A 13350-nucleotide genomic window follows, 5' to 3' on the forward strand; every position below is an offset into this window, starting at 1 on the left:
AGGCAGCCCCGCCCGGCCGTGCCCTGGCCGTGCCCGCAGCGCCATCCCCACAGCGCCATCCCCACAGCGCCATCCCCACAGCGCCATCCCCACAGCGCCATCCCCGCGTCCCGCCCGCGCTGCGCTGGAGCCGCTCCGTGCCGGGGTAACTGCGTCCGAGGCAGCAAGTCTCCGTGGGATGGAAATGCTTGACTTGCTTCCTGGGGCCAGCGGGGGGGCACGAGAGATGAGGGTTCACAGAATACCCTGTGAACTTTCACCCCTCTGTATGGAAACTTGTTTCAGGGTCAAATCCTTGTAGCCGCCTCCTTGCCACGGTCAGTGCCAGCCCTACTATTCCCAACACTGGTGCCAGCGAGGCCTAGGTACGTAACTTTTAAGGAGTTTTTACAGTTCTTTACATCAAAGCGGATGTTTAAACTTTCTGTTAAGCTTTCACCATTTAACAACCTGTATTAATGCTCATTTGAAAGAATGGGACAGCTGCCCTGCTGCTAAACTGGGGGGCCCAGCGCCTTTTTCCGTTAAAAACCCCGAGGGAAAAGCGGAAGCTCTTTGTTCCATGTGGACTTTCAGGGGAGAACTCGAATGTGCAATTGCCGTGTTACGAGTACAATTCGGAGAGGGTTTTTTTTTTTAGATTTAAATACACCTAAAGAGCCCTGAATGTCCTGCCTGAATGTGCTTGTGTTCTGTGGGTGAGGAGGAGCTCCTGGCACGGCCGTGCCGGGCACACGGAACACTTCCCGAGCCCAGGAGAACTCTGGGATCAAAGAGAGTGTTTAGAACAGGCTGGGTGTCGCTTGGTCAAACACATCTGTCTGGAACAGGTCACTGCCACCTTGGGATCACCTCAGAGTTTCCTTAAGTTGTTCCTTTTTGCCAAACATTGATTTGTGTCTCGTGTGTCCGCGTGAATTCCGGGTTCCACACACTGGTTTGGGCTGAAAACCCACAAAGCTCAGGTGGATTTTTTTTTTTAAATTCAGTCCGTGAAAGGTTGTTAGAAACATTTTTTGGAAGCTCCCACTTGCTATTTCAAATCCCAGTGCTAACTTTAGGCCTTGTTTTACTTCTCTTTTTCTGGATAGGATCAGTTCTTAAGAGCAGCCCCTGTCACTGGAGGAATGGGAGCTCAGCTGATGAGGAAAATGGGCTGGAGAGAAGGAGAAGGGCTTGGGAAGAACAAGGAAGGCAGCGTGGAGCCCATCATGGTGGACTTCAAGACAGACCGCAAAGGTGAGTCCTGCCCTCGGGGTGTCCCGGGCTCCCCGAGCTGCCGGGGCTGGGGATGGGCAGGATCTGCTGATGGAGCAAGGCTGGCCTGGCTGCCTGCCCTGCAAGAGTGGACACGTTCTGGGATTCTGCTCCTGTTCTGTTTTAGGCTTTGTCCTTGTGCCTGTGAGCTCTGCCAGGTGTCCTTTGCCTTCCCTGCCCTTCCCCTGCCCTGGTACAAAGTGCTTCCCAGTGATTCTTCGTTAGGGATGTGCTCCAGGGGGATGCACAGAGGAGGCACAGGCAGGGAACTGGCTGTGGAAGAGCTGTGGTGGCTGGTCTGGAGACAGTGCTGGAGCAGGGCAGGATGGCAGGGGAGCAGTTGAACCCAGGCTGGGCTGGGGTGAGACCCCCCCAACCTGTCACCCTCAGTCAGGGCTTGGGGCTTCCACAGAGATTTGGTTCCTGGTCTGTCCTTCGTGTCCCTGCTGTTCCATCTCTGCTCTGATCTGCTGGAGGCTCCTCTGCTCAGCTCAGGGCTGGTTCCAGAGGCAGCTTTAGCCATCTCTTCTCTCTCTGTGTAAACCACCCCTGTGTCCATGGTTTCCTGTCCGTGGCCACAGGTGGAAAACCCACTGGATCCAGCAGAACCATCCAGCTGATTCCAGGCCACGGAGCTGCTCCTTCAGCCAGGCCAGGGTGCTTTGGAGGTGGATGACAATTTTCCACCTGAAACACCCATCCAAGTTCTGACCATTTTAAACCCAGGATGCCAAATTGCAGCAGTCAGGATTTCTGCTGGAATTGTTCTGTTCTTCACAAACCTTTAATATATGAAATAGGTCACAACTGATATCAAAGCACAGAAATACTGAGAATTATTCCAAGGCCAGGTTGGACGGGGCTTGGAGCCACCTGGGCTGGTGGAAGGTGTCCCTGCCCATGGCAGGGGGTGGCACTGGGTGGGCTTTGAGGTCCCTCCCACCCAAACCATTCTGGGGGGCTGGGGTTTCAGGGCTTGTTTTTGCTTTGGTCACTGCTCAGAACTGAAAGAAAGAACTTGGAAGAAAACAAAGCAGGTTGGACTCGGTGATCTTGGAGGTCTTTACCAACCTCAGTGATTTTGGGATTCTGTGAATGACCAAACTCTTCCCATGTTTTTCTTCTGTACAATCTTTCTGTGCCAAGGAATTAAAACCAAAAGGTGGCTCGTGACAGGATTCCTCTTCCTGGCCTGTGACAGTCATGTGAAAAGAGGGATAACCTTAGTGCCAGCTGGGCTTTGCTTTGGATTTCCTGCCTTTGGAGTGTTTGTGATCATATGGGCAACCTTATCTGGTCATTCCCACAAAATTCTGCCTGGATGCAGAATCCTCTCTCCTTTTGAGTCACCAGCTCTGGGACACAGGGAGGTGAGGCAGCAGCTTTCCTGCACTGTGGGGAGGCAGCAGGATAGGGATTATCCATTTAGGACAAGCAGTTCTTCAGACATTACTGTTCTTGGATGATTAAATGACTGAAAAGTCCTTTTTTTAAAATTTCTGTGCAGAGTTTTAAAGAAAAGTCAGGAATTTTTGAAAGCAGATCTGTCTGTTAATAAATAACCCAGCCAAGTTTGTTTTGTAAGGATTTTTAACACATTTTTGAACTTATTCCTCAAATAAAATACAATTCCTAGTCCCTGGAATGTGCCAGGGAGTGACTCAGGAGGCAGCAACTTCTTGGAAGTTCCTTGTTGAGGTCCCAGAGACAAGATGTGGAGCTGAGTGTCAGTGCCTTGGAGTGACAGGAGAGTTTGAACGTGGGGAGAGTTCTCTGGCTGGTTGGGATGCAAAATTCTGTAAGGGGGAAACCTCCAACCTTTCCTTCAGGGATTGTTGTCTCCCATGGGTTCGTGCCCCTTGGAAAGTCCCTGCTCAGGAGCTGCAGGAATGTTGGGATGAGTGTCTGGTAAGGAGGGAAGGACTGTCTTGTAAAGCAAAGCAAACCCAGATGCCACCCAAAAACAAAAGTGAAGGAGCAGGAAGACACTGGAAGCACTTGCAGTATCTCCCTGTCCTCAGTCCCCAAACAACAGGAACACTGGAGGTAAGAAGCAAAGGAATGTGGAAGGGATGAAGTCTGAGAATGGCAAAATCCATGGGGAGAAACTTGGGTTTCTCTCACAGCCAGTCACTGGCATTTCAGACATTTTTGGCAATTCCTCATTTTATTTCTTACTCTTGGAAGATTTTCCAAAGAAAAATGTGGAGCTTTGGTGTTTTCCAGGGGCTCCATGAGAACCTGGGCTCCCTGCACCCACCTGGGGCTCTTCCTGCTCCTCTGCCCCCCTATTTCCTTATCTCCCAGTGGGGTGGAGGTGACAGTCCCCGGGCTGTGACCCTGCACACAGAGGGAACTTGAACACTGGGAAATACAGGGCACATGTGTGTGATCCCACTCCATGGGGTCATTCCTGGCATGAGGGGACACACGGGGACATTCCCAGTCCGTGGGAATCCTTCCCGTGCTCTGTGTGTTGGAGGCAGACTGAGGGACTCCTGGGCTGCACAAAACAGAGTTCTTCACTTCCTCTCTTGTTTCTCCAGAGGGGTCATGGAAAACCGTGTTTCCCTGGAAAACCAGGGGGTTTCTGGCCTGTGCAAGGCTGCTCAGAGTTTTTTGTTCAGGGTCTTCCTGGAGCCTTTGGGAAAAACAGAGGGAAAAACGCTGGATGAAAGGGAGGCTTGAGACTCGTGTGGAGTCTCCAGGTGTTCCCACTGATCCTGTTCTTGCTTTGCTGCTGAGAACACAGGGATCAGGTGGGAATCAGGGATGTGAACTGCACTGTGTTGTTTCCAGGGCTGGTTGCTGTGGGAGAGAAGGCCCAGAAGAGGTCCGGCCATTACGTGGTGATGAAGGATCTTTCAGGTGAGATTTGTTCCCCCAAACCCTGTGGCTGCCAAGGGCTGCTCTGACACTGAAGCCTGGGCTGTGTGTGTGGCCAGGGAAGCACCCGGTGTCTGCGCTGATGGAGATCTGCAACAAGAGGAGGTGGACACCCCCCGAGTTCGTGTTGGTGGACGACAGTGGGCCTGATCACCGCAAGCATTTCATCTTCAAGGTGGGTCTGAGCTGCCTCAGCTGCTGCTGAGTCGCTGTCCCAGGGCAGGGAATTCCTGTTTCTGTTTGATGGAACCATCTCAGCCACCTCAGGGGTGGCCAAGGATGGTGAGTTGATCCCAGGGCTGGAGCCCCTCTGCTCTGGAGCCAGGCTGGGAGAGCTGGGGGGGTTCCCCTGGAGAAGAGAAGGCTCCAGGGAGAGCTGAGAACTTGCAGGGCCTAAAGAGGCTCCAGGAGAGCTGGAGAGGGACTGGGGACAAGGGATGGAGGGACAGGACACAGGGAATGGCTTCCCACTGCCAGAGGGCAGGGTTAGATGGGATACTGGGAAGGAATTCCTCCCTGTGAGGGTGGGCAGGGACTGAGATAGAATTCCCAGAGAAGCTGTGGCTATTCCTGGATCCCTGGAAGTGTCCAAGCCAGGGCTTGGAGCAACCTGGGCTGGTGGAAGGTGGCAGTGGATGGGCTTTAAGGTCCCTCCCACCCCAGCCCAGGCTGTGATTCCAGGCAGGGGCTGTGCTGCCAGCCCTGGATTGCTGTGCCCTGGGCGAGGGGTTCCCTTGGAGCCCTGGCAGCTTTTCCAAGGCCTCCTTCCGCTGTCCCCAGGTGAGAGTCAACGGCAACGAGTACCGGCCCACCTTTGCCAGCCTTAACAAGAAGCACGCGAAGGCCACGGCGGCCACGGCGGCGCTGCAGGCGATGGGGCTCGTACCAAAGGAGAGCATGGTCAACACCACCATGTTCAGGAGTGCCTCCCACCGCTGAGCCGGGCGGGCCGGCCGCGCCTCCTGCGCCGCACAACTCTCGGTGTTCGCCCCTCGGGTTGTAAATACGTCGGCAGTTCCCACCTTGTAAAAACTGTACAGACGCCCACAGGTTTTTTTTTCTTTTGTACCATCCAAATGTATTTAAATCATACTTAGTTTTTGGTATGTTTATATTGTTTACATTAGTGATGTAATTATTTCTTAAACGACTAAATCGGAGGACAGGCTCTGGAGGCATCGGTAACCAAACCCACGGCTAAAGCTCCTGCAGTTCCTCTCCCTGTGGAGCGCTGACGCTGGGAGGTCCCTGGAGAGCACAGGATTGTACCCCCGGCCCTGCCCCGGGGGGCCCCAGTGGCCACCTGCGCTCCGGGACAGCCGGACGAGGCGACGAGAGGCTTCCAGAGGGACACGGAGGTGGCTCCTGCCTGTCCCCGGGACAGAGGGGCTGTTCCCAACCAGTGAACTCACTGCCCGATGCCGACTGTACGGATTTGTGGTTCATGTGAATTTTGAACTTTACCGGATCTACAACTGGACTGGGGGGGAGGGGGTAGGATGACGCTTCAATTGTTGTACCCGACTTGGTCAATAAAGCAGCACAAGTTCATAATCTGCACCCCTGGTCAGCAGACAGTAATTCCAGTGGATACCAAGCCAGGAACCGGGAATTTAAATATGCCAAAATGCCTTCTGGAAGAACCACACGAAGTATAGAAGTGGCTTTGGAAGGATTCTCAACCGCCAAGGGGTGGGAGGAGCAGGTCTGGTTATTTTTGTTGCTTTGGTCTCTTACAAAATAACTCTTTGGGTTTAACATTTCCATAAGGATCCTGTGCCCCCAGGGAGAGCCTTGGGCAGTTGGGCAGGAGAGGACGTAGAAAGCTTTTCCTCCTCGTTACTTTATCTGTTATTTAAGAAGTATCGGTCCTTTGCCTGCGTGCCCCTGGAACTGGACAGGGCACTGCACCCTTCCTGCCAGCTCTCAGCTGGTACCAGGATTTCTGGACTGGGACAGTTCAGGTGCTCATTCCAGAGAAGTTTTTTTTGAGCTGTTGTATCTGAGCTGGGTCTGGGGCAGGAAGTAACTCAGGCCTCCCCTGAGGAATTCCTGGTGCCTGGAGCCCATCAGTGTCACAGAACAAGGTCTGTCCTTGCCCTGAGGGGACAGGAACAAGGTCTGTCCTTGCCCTGAGGGGACAAGGGTTGGTGTCTCGTGTGCAGCAGAGAAATGGGGTTGGTTTGCAGACAAAAGAGCCCCTCCGAGTCTGTCCAAGCGCTCTGGAAATGCTTCAGTTGATCTTCATTTTCATGGACGTTGTTGTCTTGAATTAAACTTTTTTCCCTTTGGCTTCTCGCCTTCGGTCTCTCCCTGAGTGTTTGGAGCTTCTCCAGGCTGTGGCTGAACTGCTGGGAAGGTGTGTGAGATCCAGAGGGAGCCTGGGAATGCTGGGTGGGGGGTCTGTCTCAGCCCTTGGGTGCAGGATCCATCCCGGGGTGGGAGCAGCTCCTGCCCAGACCTGGGGCTCTGACAGAGCTGAGGCCTCGGAGCTGCTGAGGGTCCTGTTCCTGTGGCAGCTCCGGCTTCACACTGGGATGTGATCCAGTCTGGGAATGTACAGTCTCCTGTACTTGTTCTGCTCCTTCTTTGGTGTCCCTGCTCCCCGTGTTAAGGTAAAGACCTGAGTTCTTTCCCAGCAGCAGAGAAATCCAATCAAAGGGGTGAAAATAGTGATGGAATAGTCATGGAATCATGGAATATCCTGAGCTGGAAGGATCATCCAGTCCAAGCCATGGCCCTGCTCAGGACACCCCACCAATGGGTTGTCCAATGTTCATTAATTGCTGGATTTGTTATGGAAAAGTGTAGAAAATAATGAAATGGGGACTGTGCTGCCCTGTTCTCCTCCAGGAAGAGAGACTCTCTATTTAATGCTCCAAGAGCCTCTGTGTGTCCTGAGGGAGGGCCTGGATCTGGGCTGGAGTCAGTGAACCCCAAGGATGACAGGTCACAGCAGTCCCTGTAAAGCCACAGTGTAACTATCCCTGGGCATTCCTGGGGCAGGACACCTCCTGTGCTGGGGATGAACAGCAGGAGGCAGAGGAAGCTTTTCCTGCCTCAGGTGCAGTGGCTGCTCTTGGAAAAGCCCTCCCAGCCCATGGATCCCCCCTGTGCCCCATGCCCACCTTGTCCCCCAGCCTAGAGCACTGAGTGCCACGGCCAGGCCTTCCTGGGACACCTCCAGGGCTGGGCACTCCAAACCTCCCTGGGCAGCCCCTGCCAAGGCCTCACCACCCTTTCCAGCAGGAAATTCCTCCTGAGCAGGTGCTGCAGCCATTTAATTCCTCCCCCTTGTTGTGATCCAGGTGTAGTTCGTACAAAGGGCACCCCGGGCAGGGGGTGGGACTGGGAGTTCTCCTGAGCAGCTCTGGGGAATATCCACCTTTTAGCTGGACCCAGCTGCAGGTCCCTGACCCCCGTCCATCTCTGTGGAGCTCCTGACTAGGTGCTGGGAGCAGCCTGGGAATGAGTTTTGCCAAGAATTCCACCATAGAATCCCAGAAGGTCTGGGTTGGAAGGCACTGTAAGCCTCATCTTGTTCCAAGCCCCTGCCATGGGGGGTTCTAGTTCCAAACTGGTTATGAGTTCCTGCCTGGAGCAGGAATTCCGTACTTGGACCAGACTGTGCCTGTGCTGGGGGAGCACAGACCTGCCTGCAAACCACACCCATAAAAAGAAGAGTTTTATTTAAAAAAGACTTTCTAAAATACAAAAGGAAAAGCCCAAAGCCTCTCTCTCCGTTAAAAGTCCTTGCAAGTGTTTCCATGCCATGGGCGGTGTCTGGGATGTCCCTCCCGACCTGCCCAGGTGCTGCCACACCCCCTGAGCACAGCACACCTGGAACATCCCGCTCCAGGCACTGGCACCAGCATTCCTAGGCCTTCCAGGTGTAGGCATAGTCCTTCATCTCCAGGAAGCGGATGGCAGACTTGCCCAGGGTTGGACACTGCCTCAGCTCATCCAGGGTCTTGGGAGGCAATCCACACGCAGGGAGATCCTGCTGGGATCCCACAGCCTCCTGTGGGAACGCACAACAAGGAGTCACACATGGGACAGGTGTTTCTGTACCTCCAAACGTGCCCTTGGACACCCCTGGGGAGCTCCTGCTCTTCCCATTATCCCATTTCTGAGGGAATGACAAGCCACAGGGGCTGCCAGTGGTGAGCACAGGGGGAGGTTTGTGTCCCAGGTTTGCCCCCCAGCCCTGTTCCCAGGGAAGGTGTTGGTGTCCCCGTTTGCCCCCCAGCCCTGTTCCCAGGAGGGTGTTGGTGTCCCAGGTTTGCACTCCAGCCCCGTTCCCAGGGAAGGTGTTGGTGTCCCGGTTTGCTGTCCAGCCTCATTCCCAGGGAAGGTGTTGGTGTCCCCTGTTTGCCCCCCATCCCTGTTCCCAGGAGGGTGTTGGTGTCCCAGGTTTGCACTCCAGCCCCGTTCCCAGGGAAGGTGTTGGTGTCCCTGTTTGCCCCTGTTCCCAGGGAAGGTGTTGGTGTCCCCGTTTGCCCCCCAGCCCCGTTCCCAGGGAAGGTGGTGGTGTCCCCGTTTGCCCCCCAGCCCTGTTCCCAGGGAAGGTGTTGGTGTCCCCGTTTGCCCCCCAGCCCCGTTCCCAGGGAAGGTGTTGGTGTCCCCGTTTGCCCCCCAGCCCCGTTCCAGGCAGGGCTGTGCTCACCTGGGGCTGGGGGCAGCAGTTGAAGGCGGCGCTGGGCTGGTGTGTGCTGAGCAGGGCGCGGAAGGCCCCGCGCTGGGCCGGGCCCAGCAGCCGGGTGAGCGCCCGCAGGGTGTGGGGCAGGATGGGCCCCAGCACCTCCAGGCTGAACACGTCCTCTGAGCCCCCTGGCACACGGGCACGGGCACTGCGGGCCTGGGGGCACAGAAGGGATCAGGGGCACAGCAGGATCAGGGGCACAGCAGGGATCAGGGGCACAGCAGGGATCAGGGCACAGCAGGGATCAGGGCACAGCAGGGATCAGGGGCACAGCAGGGATCGGGGGGCACAGCAGGGATGGGGGGCACAGCAGGGATCGGGGGGCACAGCAGGGATCAGCACTGCCCTCAGCATGGCCCTGCCAGCTCCCACCCACTCCGACACCACGGGGCCACGGAAAATGGGAACACTTCTCAACATTGTCAACTCCCCGCTCAGTGCACCAGCACTGCCATGGCTTTACTCCTAAAATGCACCACCTGGAGTGGGGATTGTAGGAAGTGAAGTGCAAAGAACAGGGTGAACTTCTCTGGTGGAATAAGCAGCTCATCCCGTTCTTACTGGGCAGAAATTCCTGGCTGTGAGAGTGGGGAGGCCCTGGTACAGCTTGCCCAGAGAAGCTGTGGCTGCCCCTGGAAGTGTCCAAGGCCAGGCTGGATGGGGCTTGGAGCACCCTGGGCTGGTGGAAGGTGTCCCTGCCCATGGCAGGGGGTGGCACTGGATGATCCTTAAGGTCCCTGCCAGCCCAAATGGCCCCTCACAGGAACAGCTGGTGAGCTGTGGCTCAGGGGCTCCTTGGTGCAAAGGGCTGGGACAGCCTCAGACCCCACAAGAGCTCGGGAGGAACCTTTCAGCCACCCTTCTCCCCCCGGGCAGTCCTGCCTGTCTGAGGTGCAGGAGGGGCACCCGGGGCTGTGTGCAGCACAGGGCCGTGTGTGGGTGCAGGGGGGTTTAGGAACAGGCTGCACTGCACACACCGGGCTGGCTCGGGCTCCAGCCACAAACTCCCTCCGTGGTGCCTGAGGGAAAGGACACCAAGGTGGGGGTGAGGAAACCCCCCCTGCCCCCTGCCCTCACCTTGAGCGTGTGCATGGTGCCCCCCCGGAAGGCCACGGGGGACAGCAGCGTGGGGGGCAGCCCCGCCTGCGGCCCCGCCACGGCCACCAGGCTGCGGCAGTTGATGAGCAGGTTGAGCAGGGGCAGCGTGGCCGAGCCCCTCACCAGCGCCAGCGACTCGGGCCTGTGGTCCACCTGCACCTCCTGCTTCTCCTTGCGCCTGGGAACGGCAGTCACGGGAAAACCACGGCCAGGGGGGAAATACCCCTGTGCAAAGGCAGAGCTGGAGCAGCAGAGCCCCCCCTGCCCTCTCTGACCAATCGAGTCCTTCAAGCCCAAAAGCCAAACCCCACCAAGTCTGCACTGATTTGTTCTTCGAATATTAAGCGGCATCTTAATCCTGGCTTCAGATTCCTAGAAATCCCTGTAAAGGAACTCAAGAAGACATGCACAGTCTCTCAGCATGCAGGAACGGGAGGATTTGTATTTGGAGAACAGCTCTCAAAAGCTCTGAGAGAACTTAAATCTGTACCACAGCACTGTAACAGCTGCAGGGTTTCCCGGTGTCGCACCTCTGGAAGTGCAAAGGAAGGATACAGTTGGATAGAAATGGTGTCTGGTTTCTTCACCTCGTCTTGGACTCCCATCTCCTCTAGCCAAGAGAAACTTTCCTCATCATCATCGCTCAGAGCTGGTTCCCTGGAAAGCACAGGATCAGTGTTAGCAGGGCAGCACCTCCAAGGAGGGTTCTCCAAACAGCTTGTGGAGGAGCCTGGAGATGCCCTTGAATTCCAGCACTGCACAGGGCTGTCACTTACTCTGCATCCTCTGCACTGCTGCCCCCTCTGAGGTCGTCAGCCACTTCTGTTCCCAAATCCTCCCCGGAGTTCTTCTGTCTCCTGGCTCTTTCTTCTACGAAAGGTAAGGAGAACTCTATGCCTGGAGCAGAGGAGAGAGAGCAGTGAGCGGTTCTGCCGCACAGCCCCTGCCTTCTGTGAGCCCTGCCCGTGCCGGCAGGACCGGCTGCACTTGCCTTCGCTCCTGAGGGCCTCCCTGAAGCCGCGGGTGGTGGGGGCGATGGCGGCGCTGGGCACGGCGCTGCCCCCCAGCCCCGCGGCGCGGAACAGCACCGTGAACTGCGGGCAGCACACGTAGAAATAGGGACACAGCCCCGCCTTGAGCAGCCGGTACAGCGAGGAGAAGCTCACACACCTGGGAACGAGCAGCAACAGCCCTCACGGCAGGCATTCCTTGGCTACCGACATTGCACAGGAGCTTGGGATGGAGGGACAGCACACAGGGAATGGCTTCCCACTGCCAGAGGGCAGGGTTAGATGGGATATTGGGAAGGAATTCCTGGCTGGGAGGGTGGGGAGGCCCTGGCATGGGTTGCCCCTGTGGCTGCCCCTGGATCCCTGGAAGTGTCCAAGGCCAGGCTGGACAGGCCTTGGAGCAGCCTGGGCTGGTGGAAGGTGTCCCTGCCCATGGCAGGGGGTGGAACGAGAAGATCCTTAAAATTCCTCCCATCCCAAACCATCCTGTGATTAATTAAAATCCCATTGTCTTAATCTTACCAAATACACGAATAATTTGGTTCCACTCACCAGTCACTCCTGAGCACTTGCTGCAAGGCCTCATCCTGTGCCCAAGGACAAGCCTTTCCAGCTATTTTCCTGTCTGCCCCAATCCGAGGGAACAGCGGCAGCCACGGCAGCGAAGGGTGGAGCCAGTACACGAGGCTCTGCTGGAAGGCACAGCGCAGCTCCGTGGACAGCTGGGGTTCCTGGAGATCCAAGAGGGTTTGAGGAGGACGGGAAAGCTGCCAGACACAAAGCTGGAGCTCCAGCCACCCTCCCAGCTCTCACCTGCACACTCTGGGGCAAGGTGGTTTCTGTAGCTCTACAGTGCTGAGCAAGTCCCTGAGCTTCCTCTTGTGCTTTTAGATGTTCTGTCCAGGTGAAAGGTTGGGAAGACATAAATAGAATCCGTGTTTTAATGCTCCAGTCTGCAGGGAAGTCCTGTCTTGGTGAGGAGGGAACTTTGGGTACAGCAGTAGGTGAATGAAGGTCCTGTCCAAACAGAAACAGCATCAGTTCAGTCACAGAAAATTAAACCTGTTCACAAGTGAAACCAAAGGCACACTTTAGACTCAGCTGATTATTTCAGTCAGTACCAGATTCTAATAGAAATAACCCATTTTGTTGCTTATAAAACCACACAAGATGGTTTTCACCCACAGGAGTCTTTCCAGCAATTATAAAGCGGAACAGATCAAAGGACAAACGATTCAAAAAAAAAGAGAAAACAGCTAAAACCTTCCCAGCACTGTGTGTTGTTTCCTACCTCGGTCAGGGTGAGGATGTCGGCTCCTCCCGCGGGCTCTGCTCTCCCGGGGGGCTTCTCTTCACAGGCAGGCTCTAAAAACTGAACGAAACAGCAGCGTAAGGCCCAAGGGAGCAAAGGAAGCACCGGGCCGATCATCTTAAAAAACGCCCCGGCAGTGACATTTCACGGCTGATCCCAAGCACGGCCAGGCTGCAAACACCCACCCCTGGGGCGAGCAGGAGATCCCCACACGGTGCCGAGCAAGAGTCCAGCACTGACTTGTATGAGGCCGGGCCGAGTCCCGGGCTGGCTTTAAAGGGTGCTCGGGGCTGAGGGCGCGGGCTGAGGCCGAGGGTGCTGAGGGAGAGAGGACTGAGGGCGAGGGCTGATGGCGACGGCGCTGAAGGGCGAGGGCGCCGAGTCCCCTCCCCGCGTCTCCCCTCGCCTCTCCGGCGCCACGCGGAGAGCCCCCGGTGCCGGGGCTCGGTCCCACCTGCCAGAAGGGCGCTGCCGATGGATCCCCGCCCGCCGGGGCCGGGGGCTGAGGGGCCGCCGCCCGCTGAGGCGCGTTGTTGTTGTTCAGGCTGCAGAAGGGGTTGCGGCGGGCGGGCGCGGAGGGGCCCCGCGGGGCCGGGGCGGCGGCGGCAGCGGCGGGTTCGCTCCTCTGCCGGCGTTTGCGCTTCAGCCGCAGCATCGCCGGCGGCCTCTGGAAGCCGGGCGGGTCCCCGGGCTCGGCGGGGGCGGCCATGGCCGAGCGCAGCCCGCAGCACCCGCGGGCCCGGCCCGGCGCCAAAGGCCGCCCGCTCCGCCCCGGGGCGGCGCTGAGGGAGCGGCGCCGCCATCGCTGCGCCCTCAGGGCTCGCGGGGCAGAGCGGCTCCCGCCAGCGCCCTTCGGCCGGGCACGGACTAAGAAAGGGGCAATAAACTGCTGCTCAGGAACAGCAGTGCAGCTCCGGTCGGAAACCAGCCCCAAGTGCTGTGGGCCGGTGTGTCAAAGTCACCACACGGCTGCACCAGCGCGAAAAGCACCTGTGGAGACGCTGCGGCCTGGTCCCAGCTGTGTGATATGTGAGACTAAACACACAGGGTTTAGTCTTTTATCCCAAATACACTAAAACCCCAGG

General features: G+C 56.9%; 2 protein-coding genes and 1 long non-coding RNA gene across 14 annotated transcripts in view; 2 read left to right on the forward strand and 1 right to left on the reverse strand.

Annotated features, from left to right (window-relative positions):
* Nucleotides 1-6436, forward strand: part of SON (SON DNA and RNA binding protein) — a 37685-nt gene extending 31249 nt beyond the window's left edge. For 8 of the 10 annotated variants that reach the window (XM_051791160.1, XM_051791159.1, XM_051791162.1 and 5 more), the window contains 4 exons: nucleotides 1092-1239; nucleotides 4057-4125; nucleotides 4203-4318; nucleotides 4924-6436. In XM_051791160.1, coding sequence (XP_051647120.1) covers nucleotides 1092-1239; nucleotides 4057-4125; nucleotides 4203-4318; nucleotides 4924-5082 — 492 coding nt within the window. In that variant the 3' untranslated portion in view covers nucleotides 5083-6436. Of the gene's footprint in view, nucleotides 1-285; nucleotides 366-1091; nucleotides 1240-4056; nucleotides 4126-4202; nucleotides 4319-4923 lie in introns of those variants that run through there. The other 2 variants (XR_007905097.1, XM_051791168.1) reach the window with 2 other exon arrangements.
* Nucleotides 6437-7815: 1379 nt separating this feature from the next.
* DONSON (DNA replication fork stabilization factor DONSON) lies at nucleotides 7816-13187 on the reverse strand. 3 transcript variants are annotated; one of them, XM_051791217.1, is made up of 10 exons: nucleotides 12451-13187; nucleotides 12245-12325; nucleotides 11767-11970; nucleotides 11506-11684; nucleotides 10935-11113; nucleotides 10720-10840; nucleotides 10499-10600; nucleotides 9923-10121; nucleotides 8810-9001; nucleotides 7816-8164 (listed from the first exon to the last, which is right to left on the reverse strand). In XM_051791217.1, exons 1-10 carry the CDS (start codon nucleotides 13066-13068, stop codon nucleotides 8021-8023), a joined length of 2019 nt encoding a protein of 672 aa, XP_051647177.1. In that variant the 5' UTR covers nucleotides 13069-13187; the 3' UTR covers nucleotides 7816-8020. The 3 variants fall into 3 exon arrangements, with proteins under 3 accessions (XP_051647177.1, XP_051647179.1, XP_051647178.1); XM_051791219.1 differs by having other exon boundaries at nucleotides 12720-13024; XM_051791218.1 differs by lacking the exon at nucleotides 9923-10121 and having other exon boundaries at nucleotides 10474-10600.
* LOC127472711 (uncharacterized) lies at nucleotides 8181-8770 on the forward strand. The gene is made up of 3 exons (XR_007905121.1): nucleotides 8181-8335; nucleotides 8557-8667; nucleotides 8712-8770. It is a non-coding gene; the product is annotated as an uncharacterized LOC127472711 (long non-coding RNA).
* Nucleotides 13188-13350: the final 163 nt, after the last annotated feature.

This window comes from Manacus candei, unplaced genomic scaffold (assembly GCF_025592945.1).
Source record: "Manacus candei isolate 608988 ecotype Guabito, Panama unplaced genomic scaffold, ASM2559294v1 h1tg000031l, whole genome shotgun sequence".
NCBI classification, from domain to species: domain Eukaryota; kingdom Metazoa; phylum Chordata; class Aves; order Passeriformes; family Pipridae; genus Manacus; species Manacus candei.